This window comes from Panthera uncia (assembly GCF_023721935.1).
Source record: "Panthera uncia isolate 11264 chromosome C1 unlocalized genomic scaffold, Puncia_PCG_1.0 HiC_scaffold_4, whole genome shotgun sequence".
Taxonomy (NCBI): Eukaryota; Metazoa; Chordata; class Mammalia; order Carnivora; family Felidae; genus Panthera; species Panthera uncia.
In genome coordinates this window covers 13191680-13209455 of record NW_026057585.1, presented here as the reverse complement: position 1 = coordinate 13209455, position 17776 = coordinate 13191680, and the positions used below count along the sequence as shown (strand labels likewise).

General features: G+C 39.6%; 1 protein-coding gene across 5 annotated transcripts in view; it reads right to left on the bottom strand.

Annotated features, from left to right (window-relative positions):
• Positions 1-17776, bottom strand: part of SORT1 (sortilin 1) — a 67439-nt gene that overhangs the window by 33365 nt on the left and 16298 nt on the right. For all 5 annotated transcript variants that reach the window (XM_049616639.1, XM_049616640.1, XM_049616643.1 and 2 more), the window contains exons 2-5: positions 11449-11508; positions 9937-10010; positions 903-1005; positions 210-374 (exon numbers count right to left, since the gene is read on the bottom strand). In XM_049616639.1, coding sequence (XP_049472596.1) covers positions 210-374; positions 903-1005; positions 9937-10010; positions 11449-11508 — 402 coding nt within the window. The remainder of the gene's footprint in view (positions 1-209; positions 375-902; positions 1006-9936; positions 10011-11448; positions 11509-17776) is intronic.

The window sequence follows — 17776 nt, the reverse complement described above, 5'->3', positions numbered from 1 at the left end:
TTTGGGATGAGCACTGGGTGTTGTATGGAAACCAATTTGACAATAAATTTCATATATTGAGAAAAAGAAAAAAAATTTCAAAAGGACATAATTGGAAAAAATAAAAATAAAAAAAATAAAGAGCATATCCTAGAGCACTCTTTTAAAACAGTATATTTTGAGCCTATAAAAATGCAAAAAAGCAAGACAAGTTCCTCAATTATACTTACTTCAGTGCTGAGGGCTAACAGGTAATCAGAATTCTGAGGGCTATACATCATCTGAGTCAGAGGGTGAAAAGGGAGATTGGTCTGAACAAAGTTCTTTGCAAAATCTGATGATCGAAAGATTCTTCCTCCATGACTTCCTCCAGACACCTCTGCTGTTAAAATCACCTGATCAGGAAGAAAAAAGTTCAGATACAGAATATAATACTATGAAAGCACAGGAAGTTCTTACACCATTTCCACCAGGTGTTAAGAAAATTTTCAAAAGTAAGAAGAGTCATAAAAACAGTAATATTAGTTTGTGCACTGCACTCCTCAACTATTAGTCTTGTAACAAATGTTATCCTACACTGAGCTAGCGTGTCATAACTATGAACGTAGCCTGCTCAGTTTGGGATTAGCGAGTTGCCCAAAGACTAAAATGTTGTCTCATGGATTATACATTGTGATGCCAACAACCACTACATAATTACAAAGAGTTTGGCTGGATCTTGGAATAGGGACCAAAAAAAATAAAATAAAAATCCTGTGTGCTGAATTCCGTTATTTTATGAACAGCACTAAATTATGTTTAATTTTAAAAATACACTAACAGCAAACTAAATATACTGCTGTGTACAACCGGATCATTCCACATGATCCACAGCCTGCGTGTGGTACCAAGCACAACTTCGTATGTATCTGAATGAATCTCACCTTTCCAGAATTCTCAGGACCAATAGCCATGCCAAACTCAGTCCGAATGAAGGTGTTATTGATGAGATTTGTAATATCCTTAAAGTTCTTTCCATAGTCCTCACTGAGAGGAAGAAAAACAAGACACATTTAGAATGCGATGGTCAATGAGGACACTGCTGGGCTCCTGCCTGCCTTCCTTTCCCCCTTCCCACTGGCTTGGCTGAGGTACTCATCCTCCCCTGAACAGCCTCAGGGGGGCTGATTCCATCTCTAGCTCTGGTGGTGGGCCTGATTAGTCTGAAGGAAATCGCATTCCCTTACCAGTGATGGGATCAGAAATGGGGAGTGACCCAGGATGAGCCAATAAGACCAAAGAGGGGAATTTGGAGTCTTTTAGGAAACACATTTCTTTACACTTAAGATAGCCACCTGACAAAATGATGTCTTCTTTTAGATCAGTGGTTCTCAATCAGTGTATTTTTGCCCCCCACCCCCATCCCTAGCTGCAAACGTTTGGTAACATCTTGAGACATTTATGATTATCAACAACTCAGGGGTGAGATGCTACTGGCATCTAGTAGGTAGAGGCCAAGGATTCTGCTGAACATCCTACAATGCACAGGACAGTTTCACAATGAGAAAAAATTATCTGGTCCCAAATGTCAGTAATGCAAAATGTGAGAAACCCAACACCGTAATATGTGAACACAAAGCAAAAAATTGCTACAGGCATTCTGACACAACGAGAGTGTAGCTTGAAAAATAAGCCAACATACATGGAGAGAACTGCTGAGGGGATTCTGGAATTCCGGAGTCTGTGACATTGGACTGAATAACTTCTATATTAGTTATGCGCCATTAATTCCCTTATTATTTGAGCTAGTTTGGGTTGAGATGTCTGCTAAATGTAGCCAAAGGCCTCCTAACTAACCTGTTAATGCACAGTACACATGATAAAGCTGTAAACTCAGCAGCAGGAGTCTTAAAGTCCCCCACTTCCAGAGGCTGCCGTCCCAGGTACCGGCCTCTAGTGCATGCAGCACACAAAACACAGCTAGGGGAAACAAACGCACTTAATCTCATCTCTTGGGTTGTCAGAGCTTTCCCCCAAGGTTCATTCCAACAATGTCTTTGAGAGGTATTCAATTTCGTGTTTCGATTTTGAAAACTAAAAGCAAAAAAAATCAGTAGCTCTCTACATCTGACGGGTTTAATACTGTGTGCAGTTCTGATAAAACATGGCATAGAATGTGAAATCTGCACATTCACTGAATCTAAATGTTCATCAGTGAAGACCACCATGTTTTGCAAGTCAACTGCCCGGTGATAAGTGCAATGTACAGTGGTCTTCACCAACAGAACAGATGACTTAACAGATGGCACAATTTTGGTAGCAGCCTCAACAAATAATCACAGAACCACAGAACATTAGAGATACAAGGGACTGGGGACATTTTGTCCGACTACCCTCACAGATAAGGAGGTTCAACGGGAGGCAACTGTCAAAAGTCTATGAGTTAACTAGGGGCAATTCTAGTTAACTAAGAATTCTTTACAATTCTTGTAAAACTACAAGCAATTCTCTTAACTCTCAGCCCCATACTAGACCAACTTTTAATTATTTGTGAGTTTTTCTCTTACAACCTGCAGTCTTCCGCTATCTTGCCAGGGCTTGTGGCCTGGCAGTAAAGATGGGCTCAGAGGAAGTTGAGAGCAGACAGGAAGGCAGTATTTGTGAGTGTTTGCATAGGTATGCAAAGCAAATCACATGTGACTTTAGGTTGTCTGAATAACTCTTCCCATTTCTTAACACACACACACACGGAAGATTCCTAAACAAACTGGGGATTAGGCAGTGCCCAACCAATTCCTTTATTACCCTTTCCTTGGCTTTGGAGTACAGAAAGTGTTCTTATCTTCCAGACAGCAGGTCAAGGGATATGCACGAACAATTCATAGCTCTACAATGTACATATCATCAATCGCTCAGACAACCATCTAAAGGAGTTTGTAGTTGCTTGCTTATCACCAGCTTACAAATCTCCCCTCCTTCATGACATCCCCAGGGAATCTCCACAAACCTGTTGGCAAGCCTGCTTGCTTTTTAAGAACTTGGCACAACAAAACATATCCCTGCCCTTCAGAAAGAGAAAGCAACAATGCACAAAACAAAAAATCATCTGTGACACGACCTTAGCCACTTAAAAAACAACTGGAGTACAATGGACTAGTATCAACCTGCTAGGATTTAGGTAGGGTTCTGCTAAGACCACATAAGGCCAAGGAATACATTTTAATGTAACACTTTATTTTATTTATTTATTTATTTTTTTCTTGAGAGACAGTGTGCATGTAAGCAGGGAGGGGCAGAGAGAGAGGGAGAGGGAGAATCCCAAGCAGGCTCCATGCCCAGCGTGGATCCCGAGGCGGAGCTCGATTTCACAACGGACCATGAGATCACGGCCTGAGCCAAAATCAAGAGTTGGACGCTTTAACCAACTGAGCCACCCAGGTGCCCCAAAACTTTATTTTAAAGTAATTTTATTTTCTATCAGCACATTTATCCACACACAACATGTATCATGAAAAGGAAAACAATGAAACATTTTGAAAAATAAATCCATTTTCAAATTCCATAGGATAATGAATAGCATTATAAACAGCAGTCAAATGATAAGTTAACAAAACCCTGTGAAACCACCTGCTTTAGGAATAAGTCTTTTGAACAAAAAATAACCAATTTCTTGTTGCCAAAAAGAAATGATCACTTATGCATGTATCTGTGCTGTAAACATATGCATAACAATATGCACGTGTTTACAGCTCAAGAAACTGTTAAAATAAAAATATTATTGGAATATAACCTAATAACCCCAAAGAACAAGAAAACTCTAGACATTAAAATAAATGAAAAAAAAAAAAAAAAGTAATCCTCACATGGAACTTCTAGTAAAAGCATGCAAATTCCTAGCAAGATGAAGGACTCAAAAGAGGGTTTTTCCAGAAGACTCATATATTGACACTCAACCCCAATGTCAACAGCCAAAAATTACATCCTTGTTTTTGAACACTTTTCATTTACAATACATTGGAACTTGTAATACCAGGCATTTGAACTGCAGACATTTAATGAAATGGAACAGTATAAGAGTTCTACAATATCTCAGATAATCTTACATTTTAATTTTTTCAACAATCAAACAAGCATAGATATCCTTGTCTGTTGGCTTTCAGGCCTAACCATTTTTCTGTTTCTTTAGTTCATTTCTGCCATGATTAAGTTGCTATAAATTGCAACATAAAAGCAACAAAGATGACAATAAACTTAAAAAAAAATAACTACACTTTTGTCTTTTTCACTAATCAGGAAAGCTTACACACTATATCCTGATTGTTCACGGGCTCCATATGTGCAAATGTGACTACTCACTCAAATGTATTTGTAACCCTAAAATCAATACTCATGGCACTCTGGCAGTCATTTGCAGGCATGCACAGAGTGACGAACATCTGAGTAACCCAGCGTGCCCATTCCCAGCTGAGGTCCAACGGGGAGCTGCTCTGCCTTCTTGTTCCAGCTCTAATACTGCAAATAAGGGTCTTCTTCACAGTCTATTTAGCACCACACGTTCTGCATTTTTGCATTTTTTGTTGGTTATTCTGCTGTTTAAAATAGCCCCTTAGCACAGTGTTGAAGGGCTACCTAGTGTTCCTGCACACAAGAAGGCTTTGATGTGCGTCATGGAGAAAATAAAGGAGTTAGATAAGCATCTTTTGGGGAGGATCTGGTTGTGAGCTCAACGTTAATGAATCAAGATATATTAAATAATGTATCTTTCAACAGAAGCACACACAAAACAAGGTTACGTACTGACCAATTGACAAAAATGAATGTTGTGACCAGAGGTTTGCAGGAGCCTAAACCTTTCTTTCTTTCCCCTAGGAAAATTGGTTCAGTATTCACTAATTCAGCATTCAAGGAGACTTTGTAGAAAAATGAAAATCAGCTGTACTGAGATTTCCAGTTAAAAGACCAATAGGGAGAATGTAGCATATTAAAATGTGGCTACATAATTACAGACCTCAAATCATAGACCAGCCAGTAAAATGGGCAGAATGTGAATTTACATTAGTCTGAAAAAAAGACTTTTTATTTAATCCCGATTGTCTAATGCTAATTGTCTAATGTCTTTTAATTCTTTTTTTAATCCTTATGCAAAAAAGGATACAGGTTTTCTGTAGAAATTTTGAAAATATAAGTGGGAAAATAAAAAGGGTAAGATATTGTGGATAAGATCCCAGAACTTTTTTTTTTTTTAATGTTCATTTATTTACTTTGACAGAGAGCACGAGCAGGAGAGGGGCAGATAGAGATGGAGAGAGAGAATCCCAAGCAGGCTCCATGCTGTCAGAGCAGAGCCGGACATGGGGCTCAATCCCACCAATGGTGAGATCATGACCCAAGCCGAGTTTAAGAATCAGATGCTTAACCAACTGAGCCACCGAGGTGCCCCAAGTCCCAGAACTTTTCATCACAAGGAACATGAGAATGTATCCAGTGTCCTTATTTTGCTTTGGTTGACAAGGCAATGCAATAGGTATTTTCATGGGAATATTTCCTACGTGATGAAAACCACCTAGTTTCATGATTTTTATATGCCTTAAGTTTGTAAAAGTGAAGTTTTAGCAAAAATGCCATCATCATACATTTTAATAAACTTTTTATTTAAGAAAAAAGAACAGTAAAATATGTTTTAAAATGGACTTTATGCTACCCTTGTAGCATATGCAGTCATTGTTAATAATCTACTACAGTGAAAACTGAACCAAGCATATCATTTAAAACAATGTCATACAAGATGTCTTAGAGAAGCCAGCTTACTATACTTTAATATCAGTTGTATACCTTTAAGTTTACCTTTCAAGTAACATCCTCAAAAATTTATACTGACTATAGAATAAACTTTAATTTGAAATTTCTTAAGATGTCCTTACTAATTTCCAAAAGTTGAACAACTCTCAATAGGAAATAACATAGCAGCAGTTTTGCGGTAATTAGGTACAGAATTTTGATGCACAATAATGCTTACATGTGTCTCACTAAGTTGATCTTACAACGAAAAGTTAGCCTCAAGAGGCCATAAAACAAAAGGGTGCAAAATATCTTTCCGTTGCCAAAAACCAAATTATGTTTACCACAGATCTAGTTTATTTCCTTTTTAACTTCACATTTGAAAAAGGCAAATGAACTTTACAACCTATTATATAAATTATTCCTTAACAGAGAATCAAAATTTAAACTATTCAAATATAACTCTTTTAATTGAAGATACTATTATTCAATTTTACCTAATCATTAATGCCTAGGGCTTTTATTTATTTCCCAAATCTTCCCATAATTCTTTTTTATTTTTTTTAAACGTTCATTAATTTTTGAGAGAGAGAGAGAGAGAGACAGAGAGAAAGTGAGCACGCGCACGAGCACCAGAGGGGGAAGGGCAGAGAGAGAGGGAGACAGAATCTGAAGCAGGCTCCAGGCTCTGAGTTGTCAGCATGGAGCCCGATGCGGGGCTCAAACTCACAAACCGTGAGATCGTGACCTGAGCCCAGGCTGGAAGCTTAACTGACTGAGCCACCCAGGTGCCCCACCCACAATTCTTTTTTATAACCTAAAGACCAACGTACACTTCCTTCTAACTCAGCGTAGGTAACAAAGCTTCTTTCTAATCCTGTGAGCCTCTGGGCCCTACTACTCAGAGCAGCTGGCATGTGAGGAAAGTGCCTTTTCTTTGAACCCCAAATGAACCTTTGACCACATAAGATTTGGTACGGAAAGATAATCCAGTAAGTAATATAATCATGGGAGCTTTAAAAAACAGAAGAGTCTCAGAGTGGATTGAAAAGGCTTTTATTTTATTTTTCAGTTGGGCAACCTCCCCCTATTCAGGACTCATCTTAATCAAACTGCCCCCTCCCCTCCAAAGCAACACGTGCCTCTTGGCTGGCACGTTCAACAACATGAGTCACTTCACAGCAGCCAGGCCAGCCCAGGGGGAGAAGCAACGAGGCATATTTAAAGTTTCCACCTAAACTCTGGAAAAGGTCTCACTTCACAGCAGGGAGGAAATAATTAATATTCAAAATGACCTTGGGAAAAACAAAAAACAACCAAACAAAAACCCTGCTGTACAACATGAAGCAAAAGAACCTTAGTAACATGAGACTATCAGAAATAAATAGCACTGCCCTCTGGTAAAATGTATGTTAGGGGTTTCTCACAAGACTAGACAAGTATAGGATGAAAAGGGCTGAGTCAGATGGTAGTAGGTATTTTAACAGTGACATTTAGTGATACTGTTTCTGTTTTGGTTTTGGCTGCCTTAAAGTAAACACAAAATTGAAAAGCAAAAGGATGGGAAAAAAGAGTCATGAAAATACATTTTACTCCCCCTGGGTATGACTCATGAACCTGTCAGGAACAGTTCTAGCCACACGATTAAAGAGCAACATAGAGAATAAAAAGTGAATTCAGAAGGCAAGCAAATAAGTGATGCAGACAATAGGTATAGAAGGTAGTTCAACCTGGAGGAGGAAGAGTTTAGTAAACAGCCTTCACAACATGGCTCTTTGGAATCAATAGGAGAGGATTTGCTACTAAAAAATGAACTGGAAATCAGCACCTTCTATGACACATACATGTGTGATATGTATCACAGCAGCATTAGTAATCCTGAAAAAATTAGCTACAACCTGAGTTTCCAAGAGGATAGTGATTAAGTAAATTCTGTCAATCTAACAAAAATGATGAGTTACCAGCAGAGGGGATATGAAAAGTATCGTGGTATGAACATTCACCAATCAGAATGGGTACAGGCTGTGACACGAGGTATTAGTAATACTTGCATATTGGCAGCGGCAAGGGGATGTGTGCATTTGTAGAAGCCATGGAAGCATCTGGGGGCAGGCAATCACTTTTTACCAACTGGCACAGGAGGCTTTCAAATTCATTTTAACAACTGGTACAGCAGTGCCAGAACAGGCTGGCTACAAGCCATCCCTGGCTGTTGGCACGGCAGCAGCTGACCCCACCAAGTTCTTACTCCACGCCAGCCACTGCAAAGCATAACTTGCAACAGTTACTGTTAGTAATGGTAATGGTCTATGATGACCATTGTTATCATCTTTCTTTTACAGATGACAAAACATTTAGGGAGACTAAATGACTTGTTCATTCTGCTTGCAAATAAATGATAGTGCTGAGATTCAATCCCAGGCCTATTTGCCAACAGAATCTGGCAACTTTACCCTGCACCATGCTGCTTCCCAAGACTACGTGGCCATACGAATAATATTAAAGGGGAAAATCAAGATAATAAACTGCAAATAAGTTAAGATTATACCTTACGGTGAACTTTTTTCTTTTAAAATTTCCAAATGTCTTATAATACGGTTGTATTCCTTTTATAATGAAATGTAAATTGGTAAGAAAAACTGTATTATATGGAAAGATTTTATGACAGCAAGTTTTTTTAAACACTAGAAAGAGTTACAAATTTTTTAAATGTAGTTTTTCCTTTCCCAAACAGGATACTTTTCATCTGTCTGAAATGTTTCAACCGCTGTTCTAAATGAATAAACAAAATCACCTATAAATTATAGCCCTTTCTAGCACTGGGATTCTACAATGTGTTGTCAATCTTTATCAAATAAAAAATAATATCAGCCTAAAAATTATAGAGAAGCCAAGACATGCATTCATTCAATTAGTATGTACTGCTTGCCTGCTATGAGTCAGCTGTTTGGCTGGTTGTTGGAGAACCCCGAGTTAGTCAAGAACCTTGCCTTTATGGAGCTTACAACAATTCCAGATGGCAATTCCTTCTTAGCAAATTTTTAAGCCAACATCACTGTGTGGAAGGGCAGAGAGCACTGGCTCCAGGCTTAGTAGCAGCAGTCAGTGATCATGCCTACTAGGGAGGGGAGGTTAGGTTGATCCATCTCAGAGCTTCAACATGGGTTCACTCCATGTTGAAGTGAATGCCAACAGTCAAATAAAGAACACTGAGAGAGTACAATGCTCCCGGGAGCCCTACAGGTAGTTTCTATGTCATCTGCTGGGATGTCATATTCTTTAGGTCCCTTGGGGAAAAATGGGATAGGCACAAATGACTGAGAAGACAATCAGCAATTTCTGAGAGTTGGCTGGTCTTGAATCTTATAATTACGGGAAAGAACCTACTATTTAACCACCTGTATCTTTGAAAAGACAACTCTAAAACCTTGTGAATGTCACAGTATAGGTTATGACTCCTGAACACACACTGCCAGCCACCATCATTACCAATGTGAACACTATTAGGCACTTGGGTTAGGTCTGACCTGAGGACCTCCTCCTGATCTGGAAACAATCTGTTTAGGGCTTAAAATAGGTACCCATTTTTCTAAATACTTGGTTATTTACTTTGAGAGAAAGAGAGAGGAAGAATCCCAAGCAGGCTCCGTGCTATTGAGTGCAGTACCGATGCAGGGCTCGATCCCACGAATCATGAGATCATGACCCGAGCCGAAATCAAGAGTTGGATACTTAACCAACTGAGCCACCCAGGTGCCCTAGTATCCATTTTATTGTAAGATAAATCACATTCACTTAGGAGGTATAGTGAGGACTGTAAAAACCATTTCAGGGACATAAAAACCATTTTGTGCTATTGCAGGGATATAAAAAATCATAATAAATAGAAAGGTGGTTAAAGTCTATGCTACTTTCCCACAGATAAATACCCATTTAAATTAACAGACACATCCCTATGGACTCTTCCTTCATCTTCCTTTATTGTTTTGCCACTCAATTATGTCAGCCTAATCTCCTTGGAACTAGATCCCTTTTCATATTTCTTCAGGTTAAGTAGGCACTCAATGTGCTGAGTGTGATAGTCTGGTGAAAATTTAAGATGCCTAGAAGATCCTTTAAATCAGCTTTGAGACTCCATCAAGTCTATAAAAGTAGATATGCTACTCAGCCAATGCCCCAGCCACATGTTATACATCTCACCTTCGATATAGCTTGGACTGTCCAAAAGTCATAATTACCAGTGGTACATGGAAGGTAGTCAAGACTAGAATGATCTGGGAAGAGACAAAAGCATGCAGTCAATAAGAAAGATAGTCTAATTACATGTCTGCATGTGATGGGATTAAATCAACATCTAAGAGGCTGCCAACAGCCCTGGTCTGTAGTAGCCTATACTGTTAATATCAGAAAACCAAGACATACCAAGTTACTAGGGCTCACAATGATTCAAGATCTCAACTCATTTTGTTGAAATGGTCCCATCACATACACTTGTAACAGTGAGGCAAAAGTAATCAACTACACATTATAATAAAGGAAGGGTTTAACCACTTTGTATCTCTATTATTGTAAGATATTCTCAGGTAAAGATCATCTCTCTTCCTGCTTACAGAGCCTAGAATAGTACGGGCGCTCTAATAGAAGTCATGGTGTCATATACATCTGTCCTTTCCTTCTTCTCCTTGCTGTTATTTCTCCATGAAGTTAATTTTTTAAATAACTATTTTTCTAGACAAAAATATGCATGGAGAAAAGATTCTGACAGATTAGCACAACAGGCTAAGGAGTCTCAGGTAGCCATGTAACAAGAAATCCTAGAGATGCCAACTCTCTTAGATAAATGGATAAATCATGGAAAATGGCATACAACCCAAATTTTAGAAGAAATTAAGACATGATTAAAGAGACAGTCTACCAGAAGTTTTAAAATTAATTAAAGTAAGTAATTTGTAGCTTGCTTTTCAACATCAAAATTATTTCTTTTGGTTCCTGATATAGCCATCACATGCCTAAATGCTACGATACATACATTACCAGAATCCCAGAGGGTATGAGCTGTGGTCCCTGACCTTGTTCAGACAGCAGGGCACAGAGCCAGGTAACGTCAAGCCTAGATTCAAGACCTGAGGCCACCCTCAGCACACCCTCCTACCGGGAGACTGTCTATACTAGCAGGGATAAGGGGCTAAAGAACTCTCCTTTCACGCCCCTGATCCTGGCAGCGGCTTCTCTGTGGTGGGGAAGGGACAACAGAGGGAGCTGAGCAACCATGAGCCCATGGGCGCCACAGTCCTTCAACACTAACTGTGGGAAAGGACACAGGAACAATACAGTTTGGAGGAAAAATGCCAAGATGTGCAATGTGCAGTTTTCCGCTTCTACACAGGGGTTTTCCCAAGTATTGTGAGGCTCCCGTCTCAGCACATGGCACTCTCCTTTCTCTTTCTTCTTCTTGTTCATCTTGATGCCAAGCAGCCACCAGAGACTAAAATGGTGTCTATCTTCCTATTATGGAAGAAGGCGGTCACAAGATGCTTCCAGTTCTAAAGCAAAACCAAACCAATCATCGTCCTGAAAGTCGGTACCGCAAACATGCATTTTCTGCAACTGAAGTTGGAGACTATTTCAGGAAGTAACAACATTCATTGCTTAAACTCCTAAAATCGACATCTTCTTGCTACGCTGAATTAACAGACTCAAAATACTACTTACCCCAGTGCCATCTCCAACCCAGGACAAGGATACTGAGACACTGAGATCATCAAACACATGCTACAAGGAAAAAGAAAATTCATTTAGAAATGACATCTGTCTTTTGATCTTTGACTTCCTTAAATAATTCAGAACACTATTACTTTCAAAGTAATTCAGTTCATAATTGTAAGGGGATACGGATTCCCAGACAAAATTTGGGAGAGACAGGACTGAACTACTTAACCCAAATTACAAACAACTTGGACATTTTAATTCTCTCTCATACAAAGTAAGCCAAGCAGATGAGTTTTCTTACTGCACCAGATGGGGAGATGGAATAATCTAATTGCTTTCTCCAACAGGACTAAATATAAAGATACAGAAAGTATTCTTAGGATGCTTTAAAACAAGAGATCACAGCCCACATTGACAGATATAATTGTAACCCAATCAGCATAATTTACATTTTTCAAGGCAGCCTTCACAGTATAGCTGAGCAGTTAATAGCTGGATTCCTTTGGCTCCTAGGTTAACTCACTGACCCCAAATGACAAGGGACAGAATCAAAGAGCCAATGCCCTACTTCACCTTTATTTAGTGATGATGATGATTATGATAGAAGAACAATCTTAACTGTCATGGTAAGAGTGAGGAGAAAGAAAAGGGAAAGCTGGTGTGTTAATTCCAAGATATGGTAAGCATGTTGGACTACAGTTATAATCATCATCATAGATGCTTTACGGTTTTGGTTTTCAAATACTTTATTTATAAAATAATACATATCCGTTATAGAAAATGTAGGCAATAGTAGGGAAGTATGATAAGCAAAATATAAACCATTTGTAACCCTATCGTGCAGAGATATTCAAGGCTAACATTATTTGTATAATCTACTAGTTTCTATCATTTTTTAACTGATAAAGAAAGAATTCCAAAAAGGCAACAATGGCACTTGGTAAAAATTTCCAACCATACACAAATATATACAGTTAATCCTTGAACAATGCGGGGGGGTGGGGGGTGGTCAGGGGTGCTGACCCCCTGGTACAGTCAAAAATCCGCATATTACTTTTAACTCCCCCAAACATAACTACTAATAGGCTACTGTTGACTGGAAGCCTCACCAATATCATAAACAGTAGATGCACACATATTTTGTATATGTATTATATGCTATATTCTTATAATAAAATAAGCTAGAGAAAATAAAACACTATAAAGGCAATCATAAGGAAGAGAAAAATACATATACAGTACTGTACTCATCAGAAAAAATCACGTGTAAGTGGACCCATGCAGTTCAAACCCATGTTGTTCACAGGGCAGATGTATAGTAAAAAGTGAAGATACTTCCTCTCCCTCTGCCACATGCCCCACCACCTCAAGCCCCACTCTCCGAGCAGTTAATTAGTCTAGTATTTAGTTCTACTAAATGGTGACAATTACGTGCTTTTCTCTTACAAAGACATATATCTTATTAAGTTTTTTCATCTTAAGCATGCCCTGCCTTTCTGAGTATGAGCAGTTCCTTAGAAGCAGAGGCTATAACTTTATACTTGTTGGTATTCCTTATGCCTACCACGATACTTTACACACTCAATAAGCATTTGTTGAAAATGATTATACGTCCTTCCCAAACCACCAACTCAGTCTCAAAATAGAACATGTCTATAAATGGTGGGAGGCCAGCCGCTTGGTCACTCAAGCCGCTACCCCAACAGAGAGGTCTGAAGAGACAGGACTCAAAACACTAACTGTTTTGCTTATCTTCTAATTTTCTTTCGTGGTTCTCCTGAAAGGGCTTCTGAATTCACCTATGCTATTTCCCCTCTGGACTGTAAGTACCTTTGAAGTCAGCAGAAGCTCTTGTACAATTTCTTGTACAATCAGTGCCTCACAGAGGGCCTGACTAAATGCTGGTTAACTCTCAAATGCTCAGGCAGAGCTTCTCACAGCCTCTGCAGAACAGAAAGGCCATTCATACATGTAAGCTGGCCAAGCATCTGAGAAAACGTAGGGCTGCTAGAGACATCTGGAACCAGAAGCTTAAAAACTGACACAGCAATGTGTCTTGTAAGATACTGCACACAGAGCAAGACAGCATGTTCTCTTGAGTGAGAATATAGTGTCTGAAATTACATCAATGAGCTCCTTGAGGAACAGGAATATCCAGAGCTACCACAGGCACCAGAAAGACCACATGGCCTCACAGTCATCTAAACATAGGCTATCTTTCCAAGGAAGGCTCTGGCCCCCACAACTGACTAGGATACAAGAAAAATTCCACCATCGGAGTCCTGGCTATCTTGATCAGGCCACAGTATAGTCTTGAGCCAATCATGATCTACAACTCTCACTTTTCAGACAAAGCTCTACACACCTGACCTAGTCAATGCATTACTCACATGTTCCTGTTGCCCAGTCACAGAAGAAGGAGGATTATTAGCCATCACTAGCAACTCCCAGCTTCACCTGAACAACTCAAAGGATGGCTGACCTCATTTATCATCCAAAGAGTTTCTCTGGAAATACAGGCCAGGTTTATTAACTATAATTGTGGTCTTCTGCTACCCTTAACCTTCCCTCTCTTCCCTTCCCAATAACCCATTACATTTTACTTTGGAAACACATACACTCATTGAAAAAAACCCATCCATCCATGGCAGAAGCAACTAACTTTTTTGGGGGGAACAGGAATTATTTCTCATCCTGTATGAGGACCAGGTTCCAGTCTTTAACATTCTCATTCTAGTGAAAGTCAAAGACAAAAATGAAATCAGATCTAACAACAGATCAAACCTCAGGTGGAAAGAAAAGGTCATATGGAAAGAAGACAGATCCAGGAGCGTTGGGGGACCAAGAGCACAGATACAATCCTACTCCTGCAAAGAGAGAAGAATTATGGATGGCCAGGAAAGGGTGGGCAACCTGGTCATGGTTAGGAGACAGAATTCACAAGTGTTGGCAAAAGGCCATCAGTTCATATGGTTAATCATTTATCACACTTGGTACAATGTATATGTCACCCTATGTTGCAGTGGCATCTTAAAATGTTTCAAAATATGTGTTACTTTTAATTACAGCAACAAGAACCTTGTCTGCCTCCCTCACTAGACCTGAAGCCCATGTCGTGCAGGGACAAAACCTTCATTTTAGGAACTAATATACTGCATAGCATATGGACAGCACTCAAAACATCCAATTCATTTTCTTTAAGAACTATTTGTGGGGACGTCTGGGTGGCTCAGTCAGTTAAGTGTCTGACTTCAGTTCAGGTCATGATCTCACAGTTTGTGAGTTCAAGTCCCGCATCGGGCTCTGTGCTGACAGCTCAGAGCCTGGAGCCTGTCTTCAGATTCTGTGTCTCTCTCTCTCTCGGCCCCTCCCCTGCTGGCGCGCGCGCTCTCTCTCTCACAAAAAAAAAAAAAAAACTTAAAAAAAAAAAAAAAAAAAGAACTACTTGTGAAGCTCTGAAAAGGCAGATGATGAAGTGAAAAGGCCAGACCCACTTAATTTCTCTATGATGGGAAGGAGTATGAAATGTAAAGTTATGTTCTGAGAGAATTTCTGCCTCTGGCCAAGGTGAAGTCACAAGGTCCAGATTTGCCTTCCCACCTGAAACACCCCCCCCCCCAAAAAAAAAACCCCCACAGAGTATGTAAAACAATAGTTTTCAAGAGACTGGATCTCAAGGCAATGATCCCAGAGAGATGGGAAACAAATAAAGGCCTCCCTGGCTTACTGTATGGAAAGAATTTCCAGACCATAGTGCAGGGGAGGAAAACTCAGGCAGAGCCCAGAGGTCTGAAGGGATGAGCTGATAGTCTGGGGAGGCCACAGAGACTGGAGTTCAGTAGTAGAGTGTTAGAGAGCAAGAGCTGGACAGAAAGAAAACTCTGGAGATCTACAGATGGAGGCTTCCCAACCAAGCCTTCAGCTGAGTCCTCATCAGTGCATGCGTGTGAGGAAGCTACCTGAGACCAGGGAAAGATCCACCTGAAAGGACTGAAGGAGACCATATGTGGCCCGTACCCAGGAGCAGAAATAATTCCTGCTCCCAACAACCAAAGGAGAAAACCTCATATTTCACAAGGAATTGGAGAGAATACTTGGAAAAACTCTACTTCACTAATGAAGAAAAATTAACCCTTGTCTAAATGCTGTTCTGGTCTTGCCTTAAAAGCTTACCAAAACAAAACAAAACAAAAAAACAAGAACAAAAAAGGACCAATCCGTTTCCAAGGAACCTAACTATGTGCCAGACCAAAGTTCAAGATATTTATAGGAATATAAAAATATCTAGCACTGAAGAAAATAAAATTCACAATATCCAACATTCAATCAAAAAAACCAGGCGTGCAAAGGAGCAAGAAAACAGGACCCATAATAAGGAGAAAAATCAATCAAGCTGACCCAGAAATCACACAGATAATAGAACAGACAAGGACATTAAAAGAGCTGTAATTATACTCCGCAGGTTCAAGAAGTGAGACAGTAGATTGAGCATGCTAAATAAAGGCACAGAAGATACAAAACAGACTGAAATTGGACTTGTAGAGATGGGAACTACAGCGTCTGGGATGAAAATTACACTGGATGGCATCTCCAGGAGAGGAGGCGCTGCAGAAGAAGACACGAACAGACTCGAAGCCCTACCCATGGAAACCATCCAAGTGAGACACAGCCAAAATGACCGGAAAAATGAACAGAGCACCACTGAGCTATAGAACTTCAAGTAACCTAATATATATGTAATAGGAGTGTCTGGAAGATGTGGGGGGTGGGAATAGAAAAAACCCCTGAAGAAATAAATATCCCCGAATTTCCCAGATTTAATGAAAAGTATCAACCCAGAGAGCTAAGAAGCTCACAAATCACAAGCTGAAGGAGCACAATGAAAACTACACCAAAGCACATCCTATTCAGAATGTTTAAAACCAGTGATAAGAATTTTAAAAGCACTCAGAAGAAGAAATGACATTACATACAGAAGAACAAAGAATCAGTAGACTTCCCCTTAGACACAATGCAAGCCAGTGGATCAACATCTTTAAAGAACTAGGGGAAAACTGTAAAGATGGAATTCTATACCCACAAAAAATATTTTTTAAATGCAGGTTTTAGAAAAGGAAGGTTCTCTTCTGAAATTGTTCACTGCCCCTCAGTACTGTATGGTGGGTGTTCCTTCTTGACAGCCACAAGAGAAGGACTGTGCAAAATCCCACCTTTCCATGTAAAACCAACCATTCTGGTTCCTAATTATCGCAGTTTACATGATCTCTTCCTAGATATTATTCTCACAGCACTTCTAGATGTTGCTGGTACTATAACTATTTACATATCTGGTTGCCTCTCAAATTACGCTAGGAATTCTTAGATGGCAGGCACTGTGATCTGGTATTACCCATCAGGTATAGCACAAGGTCTTATATGTATTAAGTGCTCCACAAATATCTCATAAAAGTCTATTCACAAACTCTTGCTACCAACATCATTGACCTGTGCGTAATCTTCCTTCTACCATGATTACCAACATTTCAGTAAATAATGGCTAAACAGGGTTTCTCCCTACACCTCTGCCAGCCAGAGCACTGTGGCCACTAGGATATGTTCCTGGGTGCTCACACCTACAATAGCGACCTCACTCCTCTTTCCCTTTATAGTTACCATCAACTCCATATGGCCCAAACTGGTAAAGATGCCCAAACACATCAAAGTGTTTGGAGACACTGGCCAGGGGTAGACTACACAGAAGAGAAATCCAAACATTTGAGTACAAAGAAACAATGGTCTGCATACTGAGATTTAAGCAGGGCTTACAGAGGTGGGAGCAGATACAAGCAATAGCCAGACGGCGCGGGAATGTTGTTGTGCGGTAGAACACACACAAAGATACGTGTAAGCATTCTGAAAAATTTCAAAGGATAACACAAATAGCATATTAATACCATCTATAGTAAAGTACTGAGTGTGCAGTAGATGCTGTAAGTGCTTGTTAAAATAAATAAGAATTTTAAGATCAGGATAGACAAGTTATGGTAAGAATAGAAGGAAAATAAAAATATGGAAAAGGAAATGTGAGAAGAAAAGTACTTCTGCTTGAAATACCCAAAGAAAACAGAGACGAGGCCACAAGATTATGTGCTCAAATAGGCAAGGTTTCCAATGGTATATACAGCTGAACTTAATCAACCCATAAGTTATGGCTCAATTGTTCAAATCAAAGCAAAGTTAAGATGAATAAAAGAAATATGAGCCGAGGACAAAGCTTTGTGGCTATAAAGAAGTGAAAGGCAGAATAATCCCTTTAAGAGGAGAAAACCCCAAACCTTCAGAACAGTATTAC